At 40.3% G+C, this 11,229-nt stretch overlaps 1 protein-coding gene across 5 annotated transcripts in view; it reads right to left on the bottom strand.

Annotated features, from left to right (window-relative positions):
* The window catches only part of LOC147343655 (uncharacterized), a 181,514-nt gene extending 175,487 nt beyond the window's left edge, over positions 1-6,027 (bottom strand). For all 5 annotated transcript variants that reach the window (XM_086380727.1, XM_086380725.1, XM_086380722.1 and 2 more), the window contains exon 1: positions 4,548-6,027. In XM_086380727.1, coding sequence (XP_086236853.1) covers positions 4,553-4,966 — 414 coding nt within the window. In that variant the 5' untranslated portion in view covers positions 4,967-6,027 and the 3' untranslated portion in view covers positions 4,548-4,552. The remainder of the gene's footprint in view (positions 1-4,547) is intronic.
* Positions 6,028-11,229: the final 5,202 nt, after the last annotated feature.

The raw sequence follows: 11,229 nt of genomic DNA on the forward strand, positions 1-11,229 counted from the left end.
TACATTTTTTTCCCTAAGCAGTCCCAGAACAACTTAGTATGAGTGGATTCAACTGATTTTCAAATATCAGAATCCAAATGTTCACACACAGCTTTCTGGACCTTTTTTGGTAATGTTTTTAATATTTATTGTTGTTGCTTAGTTGCTAAATCGTATCCAACTCTTTTGTGATCCCATGGACTGCAGCCTGCCAGCTCCTGTGTCCATGAGATTTTCCAGGCAAGAATACTGGAATGGGTTGCCATTTCCTTCTCCAGGGGAAACTCCTAAATTTAATAGCTTCATAAAGCCATATTTTATGTAACTAAAAATTTGTATTCGAATGCTATAGTTAACTTTCAGTTCAGTTGCTCAGTCGTCCAACTCTTGGCAACCCCATGGATTGCAACACACCAGGCCTCTCTGTCCATCACCAACTCCCGGAGCTTACTCAAACTCATGTCCATTGAGTCGATGATGCCATCCAACCATCTCATCCTCTGTCGTCCCCTTCTCCTCCTGCCTTCAATCTTTCCCAGCATCAGGGTCTTTTCAAATGAGTCAGCTCTTCGAATCAAGTGGCCAAAATATTAGAGCTTCAGCTTCATCATCAGTCCTTCCAATGAATATTCAGGACTGATTTCCTTTAGGATGGACTGGTTGAATCTCCTTGCAGTCCAAGGGACTCTCAACAGTCTTCTCCAACACCACAGTTCAAAAGCATGAATTCTTCGGTGCTCAGCTTTCTTCATAGTCCAACTCTCACATCCACATATGACTACTGGAAAAACCATAACTTTGACTAGATGGATCTTTGTTGGCAAAGTAACTTTAATGAGTATGAAATTCTCAATGCGCTTTTATTTATTCTCCTAGAACTTCCATAGTTACTCTGGAATGCCATGAAAATATGGTTTTAAAATTCAGTCTCAAAAACTTTCAAAACACCCTGAAATATTTATGTATATTTTTATGTACAGACTATATAAGCACATATAATATGTATATGTGTGTGAGCTCAATAGCTCAGTCCTATCTGATTCTTTGTGACCCCATGGACTCTAGCCTGCCATGCTCTTCTGTCCATGGAATTTTCCAGGCAAGAATACTGGAGCAGGTCACCATTTCCTCCTCCAAAGGATTTCCCCAACCCAGAGATCAAACCCACATCTCCAGAATCTCCTGCACTGGCAGGTGGATTCTTTACCACTGAGCCAGCTGAGAAGCCTAATATGTATGTATATATGTATAATATACGCACATATACCTATAATATGTCTATACAAAATATATTATGTGTATATATATTTCAAGCTGTTTTGAAAGTCTTTTTTTGAGATCGAGAATTTTAAAAACATATATACACATACATATATATATTTATATACACACATACTGTGGAAACAGTTGTTTGATATTGAAATAAAGGACAGTCATTGAACTATTTACACACTTGATGTATGCTCCTTTTCAAATTACCTAAGACATGGTATTTCAAACACTGAGTCTAAAGGTAATCTGAGTGAAGAGATCAAGTCATTGTGCTTAAGAAAAGCGAACAGACTGTACATCACTGTAAAATATTCAGATTCATTCAAATGACTTTCACATTCCCTTATCAATGATAAATGTTGTCTCTAAAGGAATGTTGTCTATATATTTTTTTCTGATGACAGAATTTTCCAAGTTAGAACAAAAGTTTGAATCTAGTTATAAGAGTCTATCATTTTTAGGACAATAATGTTAGTGTTGATATCCCTTCGGCAAGTCTTGAGTATATTTCTTTTTGCTTTTTGTAATGAATGGTACAAACTTTAGGATAAATCATCTAAATAACAGCATCTATTTTTCACTTATTGACTAAGGTTTGTTGAAATAGTCACAAGGCTGAAAATTCTGTAAGAGTTATCAAATCAATATATTATAAGATTCAAGAAATGGTAAAATAATAATGTAAATCAAAAGCCAGGAAAAAACATTATGAATTTTTTTAAGTATAATGTTAACATTATAAACTCATTAGACAACCTATAAATGGAAATACTAAATTTTGGTATTGTTTGTAGAATGCTTCTTATAGAAGTGAGATCTCTTTACAATCTTTAACTCTAGTAAAGGAGAATAGCTTGATATCTTTTTTTTTTTTTTTTTTTCTGAATCTTGAAGTTTCTACTTGGTGATTTCTCAAGTTATAAAACATTAATGAGCATTACAAGCACTATTTCACAAACTACAAATTAAAGTTCTAAAGCATTTAAAAAGGCTACATTTAAAGGCTTAAGAGCCTACATTTCTGATTACACAGAAGTTATCCCATGAGAGATTTCTAAGTAAGGGTTGGCCAAAAAGGTCACTCGGGTTTGTCCACAAGATCTTATGGACAACCTTGAATGAATTTTTTCAGTCAACCCAATAAAATAACAATGAAAACAAGGTAAAAAGTAACTGCATGATTCTAGCGTGGCCTGATGATAGCTGCTACTATGTCCTGACAGCCATGGAAAACAGTCTCCACATCTCCAAGGAAAACCAGACTTTAAGGTCTCCCAGCATTGAATTCAATGGCACCCCACTCCAGTACTCTTGCCTGGAAAATCCCATGGATGGAGGGGCCTGGTGGGCTGCAGTCCATGGGGTCACAAAGAGTCAGACACAACTGAGTGACTTCACTTTTCACTTTCATGCATTGGAGAAGCAAACGGCAACCCACTCCAGTGTTCTTGCCTGGAGAATCCCAGGGACAGGGGAGCCTGGTGGGCTGCCATTTATGGAGTCGCACAGAGTCAGACACGACTGAAGCGACTTAGTAGCAGCAGCAGTATTGAATTAGATCCCCTTTTTCTAAATAATTTTATAAATAATTTCTAAATAAGTTTCTAAAATAATCTTTCAGAATCAGTGAGCTATTAAAACTGGGCACATACCCCCCATAAATTGGTAAGATTGTTTTTGGTAAAATTATATCAAATAATAAAAACAAAACTTTATTTTGCATTCTGTGTCCCTTCATGGAATTTGCAATCCAACAGGAAACATACAAAGAATATCTGAAAAACCAAGCTATAGCAGGATATAACAGAGTTATGAAACCGGGCTGTTTTCTCTCCTCACATGTTCCTCATTTCTGACCATGCAAATGGTAAACTGAGGACTTCTTAAAGTAAGGTCTACAGCAAGGCAGAAAAACAAAGGTGGCTTTGAAATACTTTCATTTCTAGCTGTTTTCTCCAAAATCCTAAGACTTTGGGGAACTCAAATGAATTTTGATTTCCACCAAAGGCAACAGACTCAAGGAAAGGGTTTCCACAGTATAAAATAACTGTCCTAGCCTTTTGTTGATAGGGGAAGGGATGGTGAAGTAGGGGCTAAAACAAAAGGAAATAAAAAGGAAAATCAAAATGACATACAAATCAAAGCAAGAATGTCCAGAGTAAATGGTGAACAGGTTCACATCAAGAAAAGAACCATGAGAGACAGCTGTTCTTGATCAAGGACAAAGCTGTCCCACAGGACTACAGAGAGCAGAGCACACAAACTAACAACACAAACATCACACAATCAAGTTTGGCTCAGGGAACAACAACCATTATCGTCTGATATCATCTACAGAAGATTTCAATTTATTATCAGCTAACACACTGCCCAACAGCCAAGCAGGAAGGAGATGCCTGAGTCACAAATTGTATACATAGCACCTGAATCTCTTCCTGATACCATCTCTACGCACAAAGCTTTAGAATTCTTCACCTGAAGCCAATACAACTTTGTAACTCGACTGCACTTCAATTAAAAAATCTTTTTAAACCTTAAGGATTATTTCGAGCCCAAGAAGAAACAGGTGATACACTGAAGATCTGGTAGGCAGATAGGGTTGGCAAAACTGATATAAGCCACCTTGAATCTGTGTTTAGACTCTTCCCCAAGAATACAGTCACTATGTATCTTAAGAGGGAATTTACACTTCCGGAGGAGTTTAGCCGAGTACTAGGATGTAGAAAGTCACATTTAAAAATCACTGCTCAAAAAAAAAAAAAAAAAAAAAAACACACTACAAATCACTACAAATATTTTCCTAGGGTTTAAATATTACGTCAGGAATTTTAAGGAAAATATTAAGCGATTTAATGGTAATTCAAAGCATAATTTTTACACATTAAAACAGAATAGACTTATTATGAACAGAACATGAAACTAAAGTACTAAGTATTATAGCCTTTACCTTCGGATTTAAAAATATTCCTTTCGACTCTGCCCTAGAGTTTTAGCTCCCTCTCCTCTGGGAATAAAATTCTTCAGTAGGAAATGTAATAAACGCTGTTACACGATAACATGTGAAATTCACTGTGAATCTTTGGGGTACTCTTTATCTTTGGGGGTAAAAAAACTTTAAAAACGAGATTCCATTGACAAAGTATGTTACAAACTACATACTGAAAGAAGCAAATATTTATATAAACATAGGTGATTTAAACAGATACGAAGAAGCATTTCATACTTTGATGTGGAAAGTTACTCCCTTCATCCTCATTTAGGTAAAAAGGATTTGGGTTGTTTTTTTTCCGACTCACCAGCTCTACGCAGCCGCATCCTTCACCCCTTGCGGCCTCTCAGGGTTTCTTGGTTTTTTCAGAGAAGAGGAGCTGGAGATGATTCCCATCGCTTCCTCGTGGACGCAATGGGTGCGATGATGGTAGACGATGGTGCCCTTGCTAGGAGCAGGCCCCAGGCCAGGTTCAGGCTCCGCCAGGGCCAGCACCGACGCTGGGGTGGCAGCCTCGCAGCACCCAGCCGGGGCCAGCGTCCGGGGCTCGTCCCCACGGCCGGCACCAGCCTGCTCGAGCTGGTCCACCTGCACCAGCTCGGGCCGCGCCTCGCCAAGCCTGCGCACCAACCCCTCCTCCGGGCTCAGCTCCACACCCAGCACTGGTTCCAGGCCTTTACAGTCTGTTTCATAGACCCTAGCAGCTCCATCTGCTAAGGTAGTCATGCCTGTAGTCTCAGAACAACCGGCTTCTTGGCCCCTTTTTTGTGAGGTGACTGCGTCAGGAGGACGTTGCTAGGCAGCCCGGCCAGCAGCCGTCAGAAGCTCCTGCGCTCCCCACTACGCTGCTTCTGCCGGGACTAGATCTGGAGCAGCTTATATAGTGGGTACTCTTCCGCCGTCGCGTGCTTACTGGCAACTTACAGCAATGCTTCAGTTGTTCCTTCCACCGTCGCCAGTGCCAAGCATCGAACACTGGTACCCCGAGGTCTGTGCGTTGTCCAGATCTCGGCCTGGACGTTGGCCAGCTCTGCTCAGACGCGGTAATACCGCTCCTTCAAGTCCTCCACAGGTGGCTCCATCAACTGCTGGCGATCATCCCAGGCATGGCGAATGACAAAAGGGAGACCAAAGCAGCGGCTGAGGTCAAAGAGGTGGCCAGTTTCTGCCTCTGTTTGAGTGTCTTGGTGAAGCCAGAGCTGGTACTCCTGCTCTGAATGCACGGGCACCAACAGTCTTATCGAACGTGGGCAAGGGGACAGCCTTGCCCTCCTCAGCTGCCTGTCGCCAGTGGAAGAACGGGCTCCATCCTTGCATGCTGGGTTGGTGGATGGCATCCACTTCCAGGGCCACGTCTTCTTGGTGCCCAACTTGGCCCTCACGGTGCGGTGGCCTTGCCCGTGTCACTGGATAGCAGTGAGTCTACATCCTTCTTGTCAGACTAGAGCAGCGGTAGACTTCCGGGTGCACATCCGCAGACTTCTGGAAGGCCAGGACTTCGTAGGACTTCTTGGACTTTTTCTTGTCTGGCTTGATAATCTGCTTCTTGCTGATGGTCCCGGAAGCCCTGTGCCTCTCTCATCCCCCAGTTCTAGAATCTCCTACACATTTGTGCCCACAGCCATGGCGCTGGGAGATGAATGCCTGGATTTCCAAGCTGCAGCCAGGTGGCTCCTCTATAGCTGCGAAACCATGGACCGTTTTTTTTGGGGGGGTGGGGGGGGGATGGCGGGGGGAGGAGGAGAAAGGGATGCAACAACTTTATTGAAATAAAATCTAATGAGAACTTAAAAGGAAGCGCTTAGACACCTCCTTTCACGCTCAGGACCAAGTGGCTAAGAATGGATTCTTTCAGGATGTTGTGGTCACAGAGGGCATGCCTATCTTCCAGCTTTTTCCGGGTTCTTGTATGGTGTCTGTATCAGCCAATGTCGGCTCACAGGCAGTAACCAAACCAGTCGTTTGAATTGGAAAATTTGAATATGAATAATTATCCATTCATCAGAGGCAATTTACTAATAAAAAGGATAGAGAGAATCTAAAAAACACAGAAAAAGCAGGTGTAAGTGGCAGCCACTCCTGCTAGGACTAAAACAGAGTTTTCAAGGAAGAGCATCCTGGGAGAAAGTCCCCCAGACTGAAGCTCAAAACCAGCTGGAGAAGGTGCAGCTGCCTCCCACTGCAGGGAGAGAATTTCCCTGAGGTGTTGAGTACCAGGCCTGGCCAGCCAGAAACTAGCTGCTCTAAGGGAATTCCAGCAGCACCACTAGGAAGCCTCCAGCTGAAGACAATGAAGAGCAGGTCGCTGAAACTTGCTGGGAAGCCCCCTCTAAGCCCCCTCACTAGAAAGCTGCATCCAGAGTGCTGATAAAACTTTCTAAGAAGCCACCCACAGGGGGCACACTTTTGAGTGACCCCTCAAGAGAAGGGCACTTCAGCTGCATATCCCTGGAGCAAAAGGGGAAAACCACTGGGTTCAGGAAGAAGAGTGTCCTTTCTCCTGTGGGACCATTGTAGAGCCTTCTACCATAATGCTAAACACTATCCCAAGTGTTAAGTGATGACAAGGTCCAGCTCTGATAGTACAAAACAGGACAAAGGACGGTTTAGGGGCTGAGGCTCTACTTTGAAAACAGACTCATTGTCCTTCCAGACAACTCCAACTATAATCCTTTAGCCATTAAGGAAGACCAGCATCCACTTCAAAATTCTGCATATCCATCTCTCACCTATACATAAACATTTTGGGGTCTGTGTCGGGCGTTGGATTAATATCAAGAAACATTTGCTTCTGGCCATTTCATTTCTTAGATGAAGCTGCAAATCAATAAGTAACAGTAGGTAATATAAGAGCATTAAGAAAAACATTAAAAAGGTAAAAGAATGACTGCAAGCTCTTTTTCTAAGATACTAGGACACTGTTTGATGGGGAAATCAGTCCTGAATATTCATTGGAAGGACTGATGCTGAAGATGAAACTCCAATCCTTTGGCCACCTGATGCAAAGAACTAACTCACTAGAAAAGACCCTGATGCTGGGAAATATTGAAGGCGGAAGGAGAAGGGGACAACAGCAGATGAGATAGTTGGATAGCATCACTGATTCGATGGACATGAGTTTGAGTAAGCTCCCGGAGTTAGTGATGGACAGGGAAGCCTGGTGTACTGCAGTCCCATGGGGTTGCAAAGGGTTAGACACGACTGAGAGACTGAACTGAACTGATTATCCTGTGCATGCATGCTAAGTTCCTTCAGTTGTCCAACTCTTTGTGACCCTATGGACTGTAGCCCACCATGCTCCTCTGTCCTTGGGATTCTCCAGACAAGAATAATGGAGTGGGTTGCCATGCCCTTCTCCAGGGGATCTCCCCAACCCAGGGATCAAACCCATGTCTCTTAGTCACCTGCATTGGCAGGCGGGTTCTTTACCACTAGCACCACCAGGGAAGCCCCTTATTAACCTGTATAGGTCATTGTATTGGTTTGGTACAATTAGATATCTATCTAAATACATATGTAGATGGATAGATAGATATAGATATATAAAATGATTGGATTGTTTCCTTTATCTACATTTAATTTTTTATTGATAGAGTTAGATTATATCTGGCACAAAGCTTTTGTTTTCTGCCTAATATATTTTTTATTCCTCTGTTCCTCCTTTACATTAAGTATTTTTGCACTAAGTAAATTTTTAAATGTAACATAATTTATTTAATATATTTTCACTTTTTTTAAGAAACAATTTTCTTAGTTGCTCTGGGGATTTTTGTATATATTTTATTAGAATATACTCTAGATTTATATTGGAATGATTCCATTGAGATATAAAAACATTAATTCTGAAGAGCTTGGGTTTTTGTGGTATTATTCTTATTTGCACTGCATCTATATATCATGCCAATCCAACAATAAATTGTTCTAATTATTACTTGTATTTTTTTTAAGGAGCTGAGAAAAGAAATGAGAGCAGGTATAGATTTATAATACTTATCGTATACATATTTATATCTTCTCATGTACCTTTTCTGGTTCTCTACACTTGTCCCTGTAGCTTTGAATGACCACCTGGTATCATTTCCTTAGCCCAATACAGCTTTGTTCCCACCCGCCTCCTTTGTTATGTTGGCAAATAACATTTCTATATGTTCTTGACCAAACAGTACAATTATATACAATTATACTGCTTTATACAAGTTATTTTGTAGTCCTTTAAGAGAAGAGAAAATAATCACTTTACCACTTTCATATTTCTCCAAAATTCAGGGATGAAATCATTTTTTGTATAAATCTTGAACTTTGAGTGACTTAGGAGTTGGGAATTCATAACTAGAATTAAGCAGGACTAACTTGAGAGATGAAGATTCAAAAGAAAATGTGCAACTGTCTCCTTTGATTGCCCTCAAAGCATTAAGGAAATTACAATTTGAATGTGTTAAGGAGTTCTGCTCAATTACTATTTTCTAGTCTTTTTTTAAAAGTCCTATATGTGGAAAGTATATTCCAGAAGAGCTATTTAAAATTATAAAAGATGATACTGTTAAAGTGCCGCACTCAATATGTCAGCAAATTTGGAAAACTCAGCAGTGGACATAGGACTGGAAAAGGTCCGTTTTCATTCCCATCTCAAAGAAGGGCAATGCCAAAGAATGTTCAAACTACCAGGCAATTGCACTCATTTCACATGCTAACGAGGCTTCCCAGGTGGCCCAAGTAGTGAAGAACCCTACTGCAATGCAAGAGACATAAGAAACTCAGGTTCGATCCCTGACTTGGGAGGATCCCCTGGAAAAGGACATGGCAATCCAATTCAGTATTCTTGCCTGGAAAATCTTATAGACAGAGGTGCCTAGCAGGCTACAGCCCATTGTGTCGCAAAGAGTCAAACACGACTGAAGCAGCTTCACACACACACACATACACACACACACTAGCAAGGTTATACTCACAATCCTTCAAGCTAGACTTCAGCAGTACGTGAACTAAGAACTTCCAGATGTACAAGCTGGATCTAGAAAAGGCAGAGGAACCAGAGATCAAATTGCCAGCAATCACTGGATCATGGAGAAAGCAAGGCAATTCCAGAAAAATATCTACTTCTGCTTCATTGAGTATGCTAAAGCCTTTGACTGTGTGGATCACAACAAACTGGAAAATTCTTAAAGAGACAGGAATACCAGACCACCTTCCTGTTTCCTGAGAAAACTATATGCAGGTCAAGAGGTACCAGTTAGAATGAGACATGGAACAACAGACTGGTTCCAAATTGGGAAAGGAGTACGTCAAAGCTGTATATCGTCATCTTGCTTATTTAACTTCTATGCAGAGAACATCATATGAACTCCCAGGCTGGATGAATCACAGCTAGAATCAAGATTGCCAAGAGAAATATCATCAACCTCAGATATGCAGATTATACCAATGTAATGGCAGAAAGCAGAGAGCAACTAAAGAGCCTCTTGATGAAGGTAAAAGAGGAAGTGAAAAAGCTGGCTTAAAAACTCAGCTTTCAAATAACTAAGATCATGGTATCCAGTTCTATCACTTCATGGCAAATAGAAGGGGAAACAATGGAAACAGTGACAGATTTTCTTTTCTTGGGCTCCAAAATCACTGCAGATGGTAGACATGAATGTGAGCAAACTCCAGTACATAGTGGAGGACAAAGAAGCCTGGCTTGCTGCAGTTGGGTCACAACAAGTCAGACATGACTTAGCAACTGAACAACAATATGTGGGAGGTCCAATGACTGAAACATAATTAAAAGCCTAAATTGATGACTTAACGATGTTGAAAAAGAAGCATTAGGCCTTGATGCTACAGTGCAGCATAAAAAGATTTTAGACCCATTTATCTGGGTAATTTAACAGCAGATTTCTCCGACGATGAAGGGAGTGAAATAAATGACCTGTTGCTGTATTATCCAGCCACGCATTTATGATTTCAGTAGTTACAAACATTATTACTCCATCTTCTCAATTTTATTCTTTTTTTTTTTTTTTACTGATCTGTAAAATTCAGGTATTATGCATGAATAACACTTTCATGGATGGTAAAAGAGGTCTTATCTGAAATAAGCACCCCTTCTCATTTTACAACCATGATATCAAAAGAGACTTACACTCTGACCTTACATTTGAAAGACTGTTGTATGTAATGTGATAAAAAGTCATGGAAGGATTTAGCAGACTTGTAGGTTCAAGCACCTGAGTTCAGGGGTAAAGATGCAAAAGTAAAAATAGTAAGAAAAATAAAACCTGCTAAAGTAGAATGACTCTTTCCCTCTGGCAAAATCACTGCCTCCCAGAAATAAAATGTAACATCCCAATTCTTTCAAGGGAGACCCTCTGATTTTTCTCTCACCATCGCCCTGGGGCCATATCCAAAGCCATCGTCCTCTTAACTAGATAGCAAGGTTACAGTGAACCTAGAGGAGAAGCTGATACATAAATGGGAATGCGTCTACGTTAGAAAACACTGGTGAGGAAGACCACAAAAGAAAACCTAAAAAGACAAAGAAGTAAATGTGGTATAATCTAGAAAGACAAGAAAGAACAACCTAAATTTAGTATATTAGAAAAAATAAAATGAGTTTCCTTCTCTTTTGACGCTTTCTAACCTAAAGCTGGAAGAAATCTGAGGGCTTATCTAATCTGGCTTCCTGGTTTTTCAGATAAACAAATTGTAGCCTAGAAAGGTCCAGCTCCAGATACACTCTTTGAGATTCTTATGAACATATAGTTTTAGAAAAAGTAATAACTGTTAAAAAAAAAAAAAACTTTAAAGGGAGAACACAAATGTTTAAAAGTATACTTAAAATGAAGCTAAATTTAAATATGTATTACTTTGTAGATCTATCCCAATATACTAAAAGAGAAAAGTGAAGTGCCACCTTTACAATTTTTATGGTGATTTATAGTTTAGAAAAGATATTACTCTAGGTCTTCCCTGATAGCTCAATTGGTAAAGAACCTGCCTGCAATGCAGGA

Source organism: Bos grunniens, chromosome 27 (genome assembly GCF_055505025.1).
Source record: "Bos grunniens cultivar Pamir isolate PY7600 chromosome 27, Bosgru_T2T1.0, whole genome shotgun sequence".
NCBI lineage: Eukaryota > Metazoa > Chordata > Mammalia > Artiodactyla > Bovidae > Bos > Bos grunniens.